Source organism: Actinia tenebrosa, unplaced genomic scaffold (genome assembly GCF_029948245.1).
Source record: "Actinia tenebrosa isolate PJP-AT-01 unplaced genomic scaffold, QUT_ActTen_1.0 PGA_scaffold2__45_contigs__length_23673736, whole genome shotgun sequence".
Lineage (NCBI taxonomy): Eukaryota > Metazoa > Cnidaria > Anthozoa > Actiniaria > Actiniidae > Actinia > Actinia tenebrosa.
Genome location: NW_028292579.1, coordinates 11476501 through 11493807, shown reverse-complemented (window position 1 = coordinate 11493807; position 17307 = coordinate 11476501). Strand labels below are relative to the sequence as shown.

At 35.1% G+C, this 17307-nt stretch overlaps 2 protein-coding genes across 2 annotated transcripts in view; one reads left to right on the top strand and one right to left on the bottom strand.

Moving 5' to 3' along the window:
- The window catches only part of LOC116300602 (ankyrin repeat domain-containing protein 27), a 28772-nt gene extending 17699 nt beyond the window's left edge, over positions 1 to 11073 (bottom strand). The window contains exons 1-15 of the mRNA XM_089034287.1: positions 10930 to 11073; positions 10465 to 10596; positions 9815 to 9874; positions 8881 to 8971; positions 8374 to 8448; positions 7058 to 7152; positions 6318 to 6377; positions 5791 to 5847; positions 4727 to 4792; positions 3620 to 3696; positions 3003 to 3048; positions 2184 to 2268; positions 1908 to 1986; positions 1127 to 1189; positions 47 to 134 (exon numbers count right to left, since the gene is read on the bottom strand). Of these exons, the coding sequence (XP_088890413.1) occupies positions 47 to 134; positions 1127 to 1189; positions 1908 to 1986; positions 2184 to 2268; positions 3003 to 3048; positions 3620 to 3696; positions 4727 to 4792; positions 5791 to 5847; positions 6318 to 6377; positions 7058 to 7152; positions 8374 to 8448; positions 8881 to 8971; positions 9815 to 9874; positions 10465 to 10596; positions 10930 to 11055 (1200 nt within the window). The 5' untranslated portion in view covers positions 11056 to 11073. The remainder of the gene's footprint in view (positions 1 to 46; positions 135 to 1126; positions 1190 to 1907; positions 1987 to 2183; positions 2269 to 3002; positions 3049 to 3619; positions 3697 to 4726; positions 4793 to 5790; positions 5848 to 6317; positions 6378 to 7057; positions 7153 to 8373; positions 8449 to 8880; positions 8972 to 9814; positions 9875 to 10464; positions 10597 to 10929) is intronic.
- Positions 11074 to 11485: 412 nt separating this feature from the next.
- On the top strand, positions 11486 to 16188 carry LOC116300612 (malonyl-CoA-acyl carrier protein transacylase, mitochondrial). Its single transcript, XM_031709517.2, has 5 exons — positions 11486 to 11869; positions 12559 to 12646; positions 13331 to 13587; positions 14309 to 14487; positions 15157 to 16188. Exons 1-5 carry the CDS (start codon positions 11546 to 11548, stop codon positions 15329 to 15331), a joined length of 1023 nt encoding a protein of 340 aa, XP_031565377.1. The 5' UTR covers positions 11486 to 11545; the 3' UTR covers positions 15332 to 16188.
- Positions 16189 to 17307: the final 1119 nt, after the last annotated feature.

The window sequence follows — 17307 nt, the reverse complement described above, 5'->3', positions numbered from 1 at the left end:
AAACCATGTTTATGGGATCCCTGTGCTATGATAAGTGTCATAATACCTTGAATGGAACACCTCCTTTAAATTCACTGCTAACATAACCACTGCGTACATGTTCTACTGCTGCTTCCAGTGATGCAAGGTAAAACCTATAGTTATAACACAAATCATACGTATACGTTTTTTCATCTTTTCATGGTGTAAGATTTACCTTTTTATCATTACTGTTTCATTAGAAACACTGATGCAGCTCACACTCGTTTTTAGCTAGTTATCTCTTCTGATCTAAAACTGCTGTCTTTATAACAATGGGATAGATGCAAGAAATGGCTGCAATCCTGTAATTTGTAAGAAAATCTATCCATCCGTCATACACATACGTAGTTTAAAGTTCCCCAATTAAAAAATGTATAGCCCTTTCCATACACGTGATTTGCTGGCCAAATAGAATATGTCTGCTAAGGCTAAAGAAGGTGTGATAATCATGCAATAATTACAATGACTTTCATAATTATGTTATCAATACAGACCCAAACATCTGGGTTTTTGGCTTCTGTTGATCAAATTAAATTTCCAATACAGTAACTGGAGTTAGTATATTGTGGATCAATAGTAGCCAAAACTCCAGAAACCTCAAGTATTGCTTGTTCACAATATTATTATGAAATTGAATGCAAGTACACTTACAGTACACCCATTTTCATGATTATGAGACCCAGACAGCTACAGTAGCCATAATTGTAGTCGTCTGGGTTTTTAGCTTCCTTTAATCAACTTTCCAATGGTCTGAATTGGTATTTTTTAGATTGACAGAAGGCAAAAATCCAGGCACCTATGGCCAATTTTGTCGTGTAATTATGATAATGGTCGTAATACACCCATTTTGAGTTTGCCTTTGCTCAGTCTTAGCCTCAATTGTGCACAAATGTGTTCTTTTCATTTATTAAGGTCCATTCTATAGTAAGGGATGTACACACTACATAACAATACGAGTTGATTAAAAAGCTACAGGTTTTGGTTGAATAGCTGAATATTATAACGCACAAAAAGAACTTGAAACTGGAGTATTAACCAAGGGTAGAATGTATAGACATAGGCGTGAATGAAAGAATACCTTATATACATCTCATCATTTACTTACTGGAATTCATTATATCCACATTTGGAGAAGTGAAAGTTGTGAAGGAAAGCAATGTTAGCAAGCCTGAAACAAATCACTAATAATTATTGATGAATTATGATAGAGATAAAACAAAGTGTCTAATATTATAGTGGGAAGTACAGGTGGCATGCTCCGCTAATGTGTCACCTCTCACCAATGCGACCCGGGTTTGAGTCCTGTCAGACTCAGTGTGAAGAGGTTATTTGTTAATTCTTTCATGTGCTATGAGTTTTTATGTGATTGAATATGATTTAGGCAAAGTTAAAGTCACGGCATAGCTGCTGGCCAGCAGTTCACCAGTGAATGTGTGGGGTGCACGGAATGCTTTCTGCTAAGCATCACAGATTAAGCGTACATCGTCTTTGTTGCGTCAGAAAAGTGCACCCACCCCCCTCCTTGCAACAAACAGAAACTCATTAAGTATGGTTATTCCACTGAGTCTGAGTTAGTGTGACAGGTGTTAGGGGGTGATAGGACCGTGGTAGGTTACCATGGTTACCTCCTAGTCATGGGTGAACAGGCGTGTCTACCAATGGCGTCTCTGGGCACCTAACTCCAAGCTCATCTTATGCCGATGAGTTTAACTCCAGGTTAAATTACGATTTTTCTCCCTCACAAAAATCAATTTCTAAATTTTAATTCGATCTTAGGAGATATTCTCAATAGGGCTAACCTCCTACTGTATACCTCCTTTCACACTATAATGCAAATAAATTGGTTATATTATATTATACAAACATAATAGCTTAAGAGTACCCACCAGTTTGGAATGTCAGATTTGATGACAAGAAAAACCAAAGCAGGAAGGAGATCATCTGCTGTAGTTACATCTTTTGTTCCTTAAAGAAAAGGAAAGACACAAAGTGGTTTACTGATGGAGAAATAGGGGTACATTGGAACCATACTCTACTGATCATTTATTTAATGGAATCTAAAAACGGACTCTTGCAATAGGGAGGAATGCATCAGTGGAGGTCAAAAGAGAGAAAAGAAAAAGCATAAGCAATAATAAACTTCAAGTTGTCCTTCCACGTACCTGGTACTTTTTCTTTCATTTTTCTTTCAGTTATAATTGTAATAGACTTCTTCAAGCAATGGAACTTCTCTAATGGTGAAGTGAACTGCCATAGAAAAATATTATCATAGTTTCTCTTGATACACACATGACTTCAGCCATTACGAGGGGTTAATTAGGAAGAATAGTAAACCTGATAGTAAGAGGTGTTTTGAAAACCAACCATTATGATTATGAAATGATTGACAAGCTTCCAAATCCAAATGCATTTTCATATTTTGGTTTCTATCAGTTTGACTGTTTTTATGTATACACAGGGCTTATATTTAACAAATAAAACAGCTTTCTCTGTGCTCCATTCAGTAATAAAGCACGCTGGAAGTGAAGTAAGCATGGAGAAGTACAAGTCATAGGCGAGTGCTTCACACACTTCTTCAGTGCTTACAGCGCTTTCTAAGTGCTTTATTAATGAAGGGAGCATGATGCTTTATTCGTTTTATCATATACTGTAGCTACTAATTTTTTTTAGGTATTGAATTTATTTATCCAAAAAGAAAGACGGTCTCAGCACTGTGGCTTCAGCACTGTGCTCCGTTCACTAATAAAGCACAGTTTTCGACCAATCAGTGTGCACGCACTACCTAACTATATATAATAAATATATATATATACATAAAATATATAGCCGGTCAAAAGACAATGTCCAACCAGAATTGTCTTGCTAGTAGTTTGGACTGTTAACGTTGAACCATAAATGAGATGATGATAGTGACTGACCGGCCATCATTTCAATCCCTGATACATAAAATAACTTCCTACAAATATCAATATTAACATTACCTTGTTTAGAAAGGATAAAATTCTTCTGCCCCTAGGAAGATTTGTACTGAAATAATAACAATATGAGCTGTCAGCAAACAAAACTTTCCTGATATTCTTAAACTTAACCATCTTTAAACGATAAATTATCATATATAATCATAAAATCAATCTCACTCTTCCCCTGATAAAACTATCTTTGGCATACAAACCTGTGGCATTCATTCCATGATTGACTTGGAATATTAGCAGTCGATTAGTGGGGAAGAACCCACAGAAAAACCATTCAAGCACAGAACAGACCCAATAAGAAAGCCCCAATCACATACTTTACACTAACTAACTTACATGTGCAGTGATATAAATGTTCAGCCAAAATTGGAACTTATTTAGTCAAATCTTCACCTTGCCAGTTTTTTTGACTACTATTTAGTCTAGACAAATGTATGACTGAGATAAAACTAAATTTAGGTGGTCATCATGACCAGTGACTGAACAGATTTCAGCCCTGCAAATGAAGACCATTCCTATTATTGAACCCACATTATATTAGCATTGAGCACAACCAATGCTTCTTACATTTTTTTTATCCCAATCATTCCTTCTTCTACATTTCCCTTCACTTTACAATTATTTACCAAAATTCAGGCTTTATTCCAAGGTCTCTGATTTGAATCTCTGCTAAATTACGAGTTATTTTGTTCAGTGCTGCATCCTAAAATAAAATATTAACACAAAAAACATTAAATTTTGAAATTACGATGTCAGTTTTGACCAAAATCCCTTCAGATATAAATAACAATAAAACAGCTGCCATAATGGTTGATCAAACAAGAGAAGCTATTGTTTTGGTCAACCAACATGGCAATTGTTATCATCCACCAACATGATATTGATTTTGTCATCGTCAACCAACATGACATTAATTTTGTTATCATCAACCAACATGGCATTTGTTAGTGTCAATCAACATGGCATTTGTTAGTGTCAATCAACATGGCATTTGTTAGTGTCAATCAACATGGCATTTGTTAGTGTCAATCAACATGGCATTTGTTATTGTCAATCAACATGGCATTTGTTAGTGTCAATCAACATGGCATTTGTTAGTGTCAATCAACATGGCATTTGTTAGTGTCAATTCAACATGGCATTTGTTAGTGTCAATTCAACATGGCATTTGTTAGTATCAATCAACATGGCATTTGTTAGTGTCAATCAACATGGCATTTGTTAGTGTCAATCAACATGGCATTTGTTATCGTCAACCAACATGGCATTTGTTAGTGTCAATCAACATGGCATTTGTTAGTGTCAATCAACATGGCATTTGTTATCGTCAATCAACATGGCATTTGTTAGTGTCAATCAACATGGCATTTGTTAGTGTCAATCAACATGGCATTTGTTAGTGTCAATCAACATGGCATTTGTTAGTGTCAATCAACATGGCATTCATTATTGTCAACCAATGTGGCATTCATTACTATGGATCTCACCGAACTGTGGTGAAACGCCAAAAATTTGTCTTGCTACCACACCTAATTCGTCTACTGCCACACCTACTTTTGTCACATGTATTACAGTGAATACCTTACTGGAAATGTGCTAGATCCGAGACAGTTACAAAAGTAGGCGTGTCAGTGGACAAATAAGGGTGTGGTAGCGAGACAAATTTTTGCTGTGTTGCAACAGGTCGGTGACATCCATAGTATTGTCATTTAACTTGGCAGTAACATGCTTACCTCGTTACCAACAATAGAGCTGATTACTTTCATCAGTCGTGTATAAAGACCATGAATGACATATGTCTGAGGGGGGTAAAAATTTAAATATTAGATCAGTAAAATTGTTAACATAAATGATTGCAGTTGACATTTGAACCATCCCATCCTGTAAGAAAGAAACTTGTATAGAGCTTTTGACAACAATCAATAGAAAAATGACTTCCAGGTAAATAGTTTGCCAAACTTCTAATTGCCCTATTTCACTATGATGTCACATCAAAACAATCTATTGTTTAAACGCAAAGGATCATGGTTGTCGGAGGGGGTCAAATCAACGCAAATTCACCGAAAATTGTTCTAAAACCCATATCAATCCACGAAGAGAAGTAAAATAGCCAGCAAACACTTAGAATATTTGTTAGTACATATTAACACATATTATATCTAAAAACCAGGCCATTTTAGATTAAACTGTTTCGCTAGGAGCAAATTTTTGTTGAATTTTCTATTGGATTTGGCAATTCTATCCCCCACATAAACAAGCACTGACGTCATAGTGAAATACTGTAAGGCAATTGTTTCAGGTGGAGGTTAAATAATTGAGAATGTTTTTCGCTTTTTATTGGTTTTTATTAGCAGTTGGACCAGGAAATATGTCACAACTGAATACTCCTTTTAACAGTTCCATTCAGTGACCATGAATAATAGTTCCTAGCCTAGGCTGGAGTTTCAGAGCATAGCAAAACTACAGTTTATCATGCACGGAACCTCCAGCCTCGGCTAGGAACTATTATTCATGGTCACTGAATGGAACTGTAAAAAGGAGTATTTAAGCTCTATATTACAGTGCAAATTGAAAAACTGTGGGCACCTAGAAATATTCCAGGAATGTTCTATTCTTCTTTGGCCAATTATAACTGACTTGAAACCACAAAATAACGGAAAGATAACAAAAACGCTTCTGATTGGCTATTGAACATTCTTGAAATATTTCTAGGTGCCCACAGTTTTTCGATTTGCCCTGTAAAACGGAACTTTATACCAATGCAGATTGGCTGTTTTCTGGAATACATTTTACTCACCTCAATAGCTAACTTTACATTATCTAGATACACTTTATCATTTTGAGTTAATCTTCTCTGAAAAACAGAAATTATGTTTTGTTATTGAATTGTTAGCAAATACATTGCAATGCTCTCAAAGCTTGGAAAGCATGCTGGGAAACCAAGTACTGCAAAAATGGAACAGGGAAATCAAATTAACAGTCAGAAAACAATCACTCTGTTATTTTCCTCTGTTGAAATACTTATGTTTCCATTGAAAATGTTGAGGGGAAAATTGTCTGATGAATTTTTAGAGGAGCCGGAAAAAAATTACTCAGTTTCGCAACATTCTTTGTGCTAGAGAAATCTTTTGAGAGAACATTTTATGAGAAAGATTATTTTCGAAATGGTGGTTAAACACTGACTACCTTGTGTTATCAGCGAGAAAGAATTCTACTGAAAAACATACGATTCATCTGAGCAGATAATAAATAAAGAAACCTGACAATACTGTATTTTTTTCCTGATATAAGCATGTACTGTGTCAATGAATATTGAGTGTTTACCAGTTGTGAATTCTTTAGTGCTCCCTGCATAGCTCTTGTATAGATTGCATTAGCTGCATCCTATGTAATGATCAATAACAAAAACAATTTACGATCATCTTTAGGTGATATTTTGTTCAATCTCAATATTGAAACAGCTATGTTGTTGGGATTATCATGAACCATCACCCCCCATATGGGGCTTTTCTGTGGTGTTCACGCTTCACAACTACCACTACATTCTAAATTTACCAACATACAACATTCAACTCACATGCTGATTTTTATGGAAGAAGGAAAACTGGAGAACCTGGAGACAAACCCTTGTGGCATTTTTTTCAGAGAACAACAGATCAAACAAACTCAACTCACATATGATCCAGCCCGGGCTCAAACTCAGACCACAGCACTTGGTAAAAGGAGAGAGGTAAAGCACCATGCCATCCATGTAATTTCTTTTAGAAATACTGTAGAATCTAATAATATTTTCATACTCCAAGTGGGAAGGCAAATGCTACCTCTCGCCAGTATCAAACCAGCTATTTCATTTTTTTATCAATTGCTACCCCCAAAACAATGCCTGGGCTACCTGGTTGACTAACTCACAGATTGAATTACAGTAATTGAAATTAAGGGAGGGATCTACTGTAACAAGTTCTACTCAAATGTGATGCCAAGTCCAGGTTTAATGATGCTACGCCATCCTAAATTGCCATCATTATTTTAGTGTGCCAATATCTAGCATTAAATTAAATACATACTATAAGATGTCTAAGTGATTTCCCTTCTAACTGTTGATAGGTCGAATTGAACAGTTTTATAATCTCATCTACTTGTTTCTGGCCTTGCTTGCTTCCTGGAAATTAAATGAAATGAAATAAAATAAAATAAAAAAATTAAATTAAATTAAATAAAAAAATGAAATGAAATGAAATGAAATAAAATAAAAGAATGAAAGAGCAGGAAAATAATATTTTGTAACATTGAACTCATACAATATCCACACCTCTCTCAGAAAAGGATTTATTTTAGAACCCAAAGCTTTCAATAAAAGGCGGCTACCGGCGGTTCATCACCAGACACTTCACCTTAAACTGCAGGCTATTTTGACAAAAAATTAATTCAATGCCAAATAAATTCATATACAAACACCAATGGCTTCAGCCCCCTACTTTTTAGGACTAACTGCCTACTACAAACATTATTGACAGCTTTGAGCACCCCTTCCCATTCCCTAAGGCCTTGCTACCCCAAGCAAGTTTTCCATTGAAGCAATGGACCCTTTTCAAAATTATCTTGACTGTGAGGAGAACATGAAAATGCAAAAGAAATGCTTCAAGTTCTATTAATAAAAAGTATGACTTCTTTTGCATCTTTATGTTAGAGTCACATTCGACATAATTTTGAGAAGGACATAGTCTCGACAAGGAATAAAATAGACCTCTTTAGTTACATTGTTTGTTGTGCACATTTCAGACCATGTGATGCCCCTCTTAGAAGTTGATTCTCTTATGTGTAAATATTTTAATACATTCGTCATAAAAGAACAATTCTCAAGGGAATGTCAAATGCAATCTAATATGGGCAATTTGCAATATGAAAAGTCGTATTATTACTACAAAAAAATTGAACATACTGTATGTGCTAATGATACAACTTCTCCTAGTTTTAATTCTAGTCAATGTTTTTATTTGCCTGGATAATTATATACGCAGGAGATCAGGAAGTCTAGACTGAGTATTGTGTGTTTTAAATAGTGAATATAGTGGTAGTGTGTGTGGATCAGCCAGTGCATTAATAGCACAGCGCGCTGATTCTAAAAATAGCTTAAAGATTCAGACAAACATTGCATTTTGTTTAACCGCTACGAGGATCATACGAACCGATTTTATTATTTTTACTTAAAGTTACAATAATAACCCATGTAAACTAAGATCAACTGCAATCGGCTGTGAAAATTATCTGCTGAAAGTAAACTTGTAAGTCTGTTTGTCCGAATTTCGCCTTTGTCTTCGTTTTTATGACGTCATGGATGCGCTGTGCTATTGATGTACACAGAAACCAAAAACTAACTAACCTGTAGAAGGCCATAGAAAATCAATACAGCCTTGAAGATTATCTAATGCTTGTACAACAGGTTCTGCACAAACTCCTGGAAAATAAAGAGATCTTGTGAGTAAGGGTTTAGAAAGACATTAAAAATGTAAATAAAAAATACTGGATCAGTGATTATTAAAAAGTGCAGCTTGTTGCTTTTCCTTATCAAAAGAGAAAATGAGAGAAAGCATTGCATTTAAATATTTTTTTTGATGGACCATCCCACCCTGCCAAGTTCCAATTTGGCATGAGTTTTCCATGCAATGACCTTGATCAGCCTAGAGTCTTTTTCAGGTACTGATAAAATTGGAAGGTGGAATATAATGCGTAGAACTCGTATAAATGTAAAGCGCATGTAAATCACATTGAGACAACTGTGAAATGCGCTATAAGAACCACCCATCATCACAATAAATTATTGGGAACAGCTGACTTACAAAAAATTAAGCATCAATAAAAACTCAAAATAAATAGATGTGCACATTACCAATTTCTCCTTCCAATGGCTGATCCAGGCAGAGAACCTGGAAGCTTTCATTATTATTGTTGAAAAAGGTTTCCTCAAACAAGATCCTGACCTGAAAACCAAGGGAAAAACAAAAATAATTTACAATTTACAGGACACAATTTTCATTGATGGTATTGGTTGTTGTGCCATTAAATACCCATCCCCCCTCAGACTAGTTAACATTCGTCTCCTTATGCATGTTATATTAAACAAAGAAATGATACTTAAGGGAATTTATACATGTGATCTAAAATGGGAAAACATTTTGCCCATGCTAAAAGTCCTACTTTCAAAATGTTTTGGAGCAGGTGGTTATAAGACTGAAGTAGCTGGCTGGGATATGATACAAAGGAACATACTGTATGCAGCCTGTAAAGTCCTCCACTAATCATAAATGTAAAGCACATTGAGATATTTGAAATGCGCTATATAAGAAACTCCCATTACTATTATCATCATCATTATTATTATTATTATTATATTGGAGTTGACAAAAAACAACAACACTATATAATCAAAAAATAATAAATCTTGCCATTAGAGCCATGTATCATATATTTTGTTGTAAAAATAAGATTTGGGAAAGCCAAGACTTAATGAAATTAAAATTCTTTTTTAAATATATATATCTATATCATTTATATATCAATCAATTTCAAGTAGCCAGTTGTCAATTGCCTATACGTAGAGAGATTTACAACTGTATTCAATTTCAAGTAGCCAGTTGTTAATTGCCTATACGTAGAGAGATTTACAACTGTATTCAAGAAAAAGAATAAAGTTTCCATTATTAAGGAACATAAGGTCACTGGTTTATTCTAAGATGCCTATAATTTGACAGCATATATACACACAACATTATTCCATCACACAGTTACAAGAATTTTGTTCCACTGCAATATTATATACTTACAGATTTAACATCTTCAAAGCCTTCAGTTGTCACAATGAATCCTTCATTTACCTTTACAGTCTATAAAAATATTTTAAAATAATAAATACATAATTGAAAATTTATAATTGATTTTTTAGAATAAACACATGCCCTCAGGTTGGAGCGTATAAAAGAAAATATACAAGTGACAAACAGGAGTAAATCAATAGTGTGTCGCATATTATTATATATTATTGTAATATAAATATAAATATCATGTCACATGTCACCCTCTCTAAATAAAATTGACTATTATGACTGCAGAAATATTTAAAAAAAATCAATATATCAATAATATATCAGATTCCACTGGATCCCAATTGGGTTTTAGACATTGATTTTTGCGGAGGAAGGAAAACCTGAGAATGTGGAGAAAACCCTTGAAGCACAGGAGAGAACCAACAAGCAACTCACTCACATACGACAAAATGCCCTGGCGGGACCTGAACCAGAAATTTGAAAAAAGGGGAGGGGCTGGTCAGGAAGCTTGAACATGACACTATCCCTTCACTCTGCAAATCTGCAAATAATCACTGACCAGCCTATTCACCCAAGGGTATTATAAATTAAACAATAAATGTTAAATTATCTAGTTGCCTGCGTATTAAGCGTATGTGTCATATGTTTACCTTTCCATTGAGAGTTTTGAAGTCAGTTAAGTTCGAGCCTTTGTCTAAAGGATGTGGGTACAGTATATGGTTCTCCACATCGTTGACAGTGTGATTGGAGCGAGATAGGGTGCCTTTTCGTGGTACACAAATCTTAATTCAGAAAAATTCAGAACAAATGTTACTGAACTGCATATTATACGGAATTTAGTTGGTATGTGGAAGGAATGTCATCTGGTCATTTTGTTTGATTTACTTCACATTTAAATTTCAAATGTCTAAAGCAAAGCAAATATCTGCTTTAAGCAGCAGCAAAATTATCTAAGAATCTTACTAGCAGGACAGAAATATTTGTTACGCTTTGGTGAAAAAACAATTAATTCGGCTTGGATTTTTGAGCCTAAGCAAGAATAAGCCACAACAAAGGTAATTTAAAGATTCGACTGAACAGATATATTTAAGTTTAATTTATCCAGACATACTTACAATCCATCGATTATCAGCTACTTCATCGTACAAGGGCTTATTCTTGGTCTTTATGTATTTGAAGAAAGGATTTTCGTTCAAGTCTTCGTCGTATCCGTCAAACTTTAGGTTCACATCTTCCTCCATTTTTTGGCAAAAACAAAATTCTCGTGATCACGACGCATGACCGAAAACCGCTGACTCAGCCCCTCTACTGTAGTGCAGTCACATAATAAATTATTTTAATTTTTTTCTTTTTATTTCTTCTTTTTGCATTTGAAATCTCCTTTGTTTTTGATTTCTTTATTTAGAGAAAGAGTATCTATTGAGTAAATTAAGAAAGGATTAATTTGGTCACTTTTTAAAATATAAGTATTAAATTTGATAGATTTAAATTCAAATTATGTTGCAGTAGAACAAATGTTTTTAAATAATTTTGTCTATTTTGATTAAAAAATTATGAGTTCAAATAATTTAAACAAATAATTTAATATCATCATAGTATTGAGTAGTGGATTTCCTGTGGTGGGAATTATTAATTATAAGGCATTGTGGGTAATTAATTCAATATGGCGGCGCCCAAGAAGAAGGAAAAAATTACCAAAAACTTGCTCTGACAGACGAGAAAGTTTCCTAAATGTTTTATCCAAGGAACTTTGCCCTCAGAAGATGGTTGCAGGGAAATAAGAGATTTGTTTCTAAAGAGAGCAGTGACGTATGCAGACAGGCTTTGCTCTTTCCTGGGCAGGGATCCCAGTTTGTAGGAATGTGTGGGCGATTTATCAAAGAAACTTGGCTCCAAACGCTTTTTAGCAGAGCACACAAGATCATCGGTTTTGACCTGTTAAAACTATGTCTTGAAGGACCAATAGAAGAGTTACAGAAGACAGAAAACTGTCAGCTGGCTGTTGTAATGGCGTCTCTTGCTGGGCTAGAGTCGTACCGTTACCATGGTGACTCGGTGAGGAAGTGTTGAGGAGCCAAGGTTAACATTTATAGTACTTGTAATGTTATACTATAATCTAAAAGTATAGTCTGTACTCAAGTTTGTAGTCTAAAATAGGATACTGGATTAAGCCATCTTAACCATGGCATAACCCATCTATAGTACTGTAGGGAAAATGGCAGAGGGGGGTCGGGAGGGGGTGGGGAGGGATTTGAATTTGAAGTCTGTGCCAAATAAAGTACCTTCAAACACCAAATATTAATTCAGGGCCTAAAGAACCCCCCCCCCCCCTCCCCCACCACTACACCAGAAGCTTATAAAATCAAACTAGTGAGGGGGTGGGGTGATAAGCAGTTGTGGCAGATCCAAAACAATTTCAAGGGGGGTGACTGTTACATAAAAGAAGTGGCATTACATATGGCAGCTCTTTTAGGTTTTACCTTATCTTATTCTTAATATTTTTAAACTCGAAAGGGGGTGGCTAACCACTCAATGCAATCTACTTTACTCTTTAGATGATAGGGATGAAAGAACGGAAGAAAAAACTTTACTTATAAATCACATTAGGCTTTTAATTGTTATATCTGGCATCCAAGATTAATGATTCCAAAGTTTTGAAAAATATATGAATGAACTGGTTTTTATATCAAATGATAAGATCTGTTTTTTGATTTTGTTTTCAACATATTTCTGGATATGAGCAGTCAATGAGCTCAGTCTGTGCAACAGCTGGCTTCAGTATTGGTGAATTTGCAGCCTTAGTATTCGCAAAAGCAATTTCACTGGAAGATGGTAAGTTTTGTCTCATATCTCTTATAAGTGGTTTGTACATTAGCCTTCTACACAGGTGCTCTTATTGTTTAGAAAAACTATAACAGACTGTCAATGCGCTATTAGAGTGTATAACAGGCTTCCATAAGTAAAGGGGGCTTATATCCAGGGTTTTAAAACTGGGAGAAAATTTGTCAGCATATGGGGGGCTTATAATTGGGGGAAGGACTGTCTTATGGAGAAGCCTACATATACCCAAGATGAGAGGGCTTGGTGGCGCAGTGGTTAGTGCTCCTGGCTTTCACTTGCAGAGGTCAGATGACCACATTCAATGGCAGTCCTGTCTCCAATTTGGGGATGAAAATGAAGGAGGCAACAAACCCTGGCAGTAAAAAATTAATAAATAATAAATAAAAAGAAAGAAAGAAAGAATTAAATAAATAAATGAATAAATAAATAAAACAAAACAAAAAACATAAATCACTCTCAGTGCCAGCAATGAGGTCAGCTTGGTGTAGTGTTCCAAAAAGTTAACTGGTGAATGAGACGTCCTCACATTACAAACATTAATAATCACAGAGATATTAATTATAACCAAAGCTAGTATACCAATGATGAAACATTACCAGTTTCTGGATGGGAAATGATAAAAAAACGAGATTCTATAGGATTATTAGATATGGTAGTCATGTTGTTCTTTTACAGCTCTTAGGGTCATACATATCAGAGCTAAAGCTATGCAAATTGCATCAGAAAGGCACCCAAGTGGCATGATAACAGTTAAAGGACTGCAAGACAAGGCTATTAAAGATCTTTGTCAGGCAGCCAAGACCCTAGCACATTCTCAAGATCCACACCAAGCACCAATGGCAATGGTTGCTAATTTTTTGTATCCAAAAGGCCACGTTATTGCTGGTACAATGGATGTTATAGAATATATTCTACAGTATGGGAAAATAAAAGTAAGAAGAAACAGCTCAACTGCTTGCTAAATTAGCTAGAATTGAAATATCATCCTTGTCTTACAAGGGTAGCACTTCATTGGTAGCACTTGGTAGTATCATCTTGTACGGGAATTGTCAGACAAATTCTATTCAAATTCTAATTTTAATCATTTGGCCCCAAGGGTGCCCTGTTCGAATCTCCTGAAATTTTATTTATTTTATGTAAGTGAGGAGAACCAAAGTCCCACTTGGCTTTTTGGAAGCTGATGACATACCTGGTTAACCCATACACCACGATACTACCCACTTCCTTTGGCCCCCATTTCAGGATCACATTTGAATAGTCAATTTTTGCAGAGGGATGAAAAATGGAGAACCTGGAAAAAACCTCCAAGCACAGGAGCAACTAATAAAGTTCAATTTTTTCTCATACGCGTTGCCTCTTAGATTTTATTTTGAAGGAAAAATAGCCCACTTCCAAAATATGCTTCACTTGTCACACGCAAACATTTCAATAATTTGAGGCTTCGAGCATAATGCTCAGTGATTTTGCACATTTGTATTTTGAACGAGCTTAATCAGCTCCTGGACGATACGTGATGAAATTAACGATTGATTGATTGATCGAGGAGGAATGTATTTAATCTAGCACATATCCTGGTATTGAAATCTTTTTGCTTGATAAGCAAAGCATATCTTGGAAGTGGGCCATTATCTTACTTGTTTTGGTAATTTTCAGCATGGGGCCAAAGATGTCAAACAGCTTCCAGTCAGTGGAGCTTTCCACACTTCCCTCATGGCTTCAGCCCAGCCTATCTTAAAAGACACCCTCAATGGTACTGCAATCTCTATCCCACAAATACCAGTATATTCTAATGTGACTGGGAAACCTTTCAGCTCAGTTGAAGAAATTAAAATGTAAGTAGAGATAAAAGATCCTTTGTGTCTACTCAAATAAAATGTTGTTGGTACACTTCAGCGATGAGTTTCCTATGACTTGGAAGATGGAAGATGAGTAATACTTTCTGCATGGTCAACATGCGTTTCTCAACACCAAGTAAATTACATTTTTTCTGTTATTGATAGGTCATGCTACCCTTAAAAGTTTATTCAAAAGTGCTAAAACAAACCCATATCAAAGTAACCTTACATGGTCCTTGCTAGTCCTCCGAGGGGGTATGATAGACAATATATTTCCTCGAGTGTTAAAAAGATAGATAGTCCCCTTTGCCGTCTTAAAAGGTAGCCTGTGCATCGAAGCAAGAGCAGGGTTACCTTGCAATGATGACCTTGGACTATTATGGTTTTTTTAATTAAAGGTACAACTCAGCCATTCTTGTTTCGATGCAACAAGGGTTATTTTCAAGATGGTACAGGGATCTTTGAACAGGACTATTCTACATTAATCTTGGATCTCTGGTTATCCTCTCTCTCCTAAACCCAAAAAGCTATATCCTAATCTTCAAGGTACCCATTCTCTGACTTTTCAGGGTTCAGTAATATTAATTTTGTTTGTTTGTTTGTTTTATAAGTATTCTGCCATTGATTTTCATGGTTATGTAATAAATATCCTTCACTTTTCAACAGGTTATTGGTTGAACAGGTTGTTCAGCCAGTTCAATGGCAGACACTCGTCCAAAATATAATAGCTGATCAGAAGCCAAGCATGTTTTACGAAGTAGGGCCAGGAAGACAGCTAAATGCCATGCTGTACCACATTGATTCCAAATACAAACGCCATTGTAAGAATATATCCGTATAGTATAGACAAGATACTATAAAATTCTGGTAATAAGTCCACTCACTAGTTTACTAAAACAAAATTTAATATCCTTAGAGTCATAAGCCCTTTTCTCCTGGTTATAAGCATTATGGAGTTTATGACATAAGAGTTATTGGAGTTGGGAAAACAAGAGAAAGAAATAATGTCCTCTTCATTCCAAACTCTTTTTCCTTCCGGATATAAAGCCTCCCACCTCCAGATAAAAACTACCCCCCTGGTCATACATAAGCCAAAAAAAAAACTTATAAATGAGCATTTGTAAGCTTAGGACTTAAACCAGGATTTCATGGTGGCGGATAAGAGTATTTTCAATTTTTACATTCTGATTTGATTTGCTACTATAGCCTACTAACAGAGCTATTAGAGCAGATGCAATTAAACCTTGAAATAAAATCAAACTAAATACTAACTAATAGTATCTATTTAGTGACTAATAGTTGCTATCACTCAACCAGAACATTCATCATACGAAGACAAATACACAAGAGATCATTTGTGTCTTTTGTTTAAATAAATGTTCTGGTTGTGTAATAGATACTATTAGTTAGTATTTAGTTTGATTTTATTTCACAGTTTAATTACATCCGCTCTAGTATCAGTATAAACAAACTGCTGGACCCGAACAGTGAAGGAAAGGGGATGTATCAAAAGCAGCTAATTCTCATTTTGCTGGGTTTCTAAGGTTTCCATTACTGTCTATAGTCTTTCTAGTTTGTTTATACTAAATCACAACTCTGTTCTTGTGGGAAAATGACCTCTTTGGCTTGGGCCTCGACATGTGTTCCTTTTCAGATCATGTGTCCTCCTTTAGAGTATCATTTCTTAGTGCTTAAGAAGATACATAAACATGGAATCTTATTCTAAAGAGTAGCTGAATTGTTCATGGAATGAAATGGGATAATACTATGCCCAAGTTAAAGCAGTCTATTCACACAACACAGCAAAGAATCCCATCGGGCAAAAATCACACCACAGGAAACCCACTTTATATATCACCTACTCCAATTTATGTAGCGATCAAATCATTTATAGAATATTCCAGTTTTGAGTTCTCTTTGCTAAGCCTTAGTCTTGGTTGTGTGTTATGATATTCAGCTATTCAACCAAAACTCGTGGCATTTTAATCAACTCGTATTTTTTCGTAGTACGTACATCCCTTACTATAGAATGGACCTTAATAAGAACACATTTGTGCATGATCGAGGCTAAGACTGAGCAAAGGCGAACTTGAAATGGGATTATTCTTTGTTTTTTTAAAGATCTTAGCAAAAACTTAAACGCTGGAGGCGTAAAATCAAATTGTTAAATCTGGAAAATTTACAGTTTGCTATTCAAATTTATTCAAACACAACAGACAAAATACGTCTCGTAGAAACCTAAATTCAAATTGTTTAACTAAGCATTTCCACCCTTGACCCTTTCTTTCTCTTAATAATTTGTTTAGTCTAATAATACCAATCTAAATTTGTGGCAGTTTTAGCAACACTGGAAATAGGAATAGAGCGGATGCAATTAAACTGTGAAATAAAATCAAACTAAATACTAACTAATAGTATCTATTTAGTGACTAATAGTCACTATTACTCAACCAGAACATTTATTAAACAAAAGACACAAATGGTCTCTTGTGTATTTGTCTTCGTATGATGAATGTTCTGGTCGAGTAATAGCAACTATTAGTCACTAAATAGATACTATTAGTTAGTATAGGGCAATTTCGTACGTGATTTTTGGCAAAATGTGATAAAATCTGAATGTTTTGTGCAAAACAGGATGTTCAAAGTTTAAATTGTTTTACTGACATACATAAGTAATTTCAGGAAATATAATTTAAATATCAATTGAAAGAGAAAGAGAAAGTGAATTTATTTTTATCAATATTAAAAGAAATTCATTTTCCCCCTAAAGACTCAAGCTCTGCCAAGCCGTTCTTCTCTCATAATTTAGATGTACAG

Coding starts and splice junctions, on each gene's coding strand:
- LOC116300612 (XM_031709517.2), top strand. CDS start 11,546: ATGTTTTATCCAAGGAACTTTGCCCTCAGAAGATGGTTGCAGGGAAAT. Junction 11,870..12,558: donor ACCGTTACCATGGTGACTCG/GTGAGGAAGTGT, acceptor GGATATGAGCAG/TCAATGAGCTCAGTCTGTGC. Junction 13,588..14,308: donor TACAGTATGGGAAAATAAAA/GTAAGAAGAAAC, acceptor GGTAATTTTCAG/CATGGGGCCAAAGATGTCAA.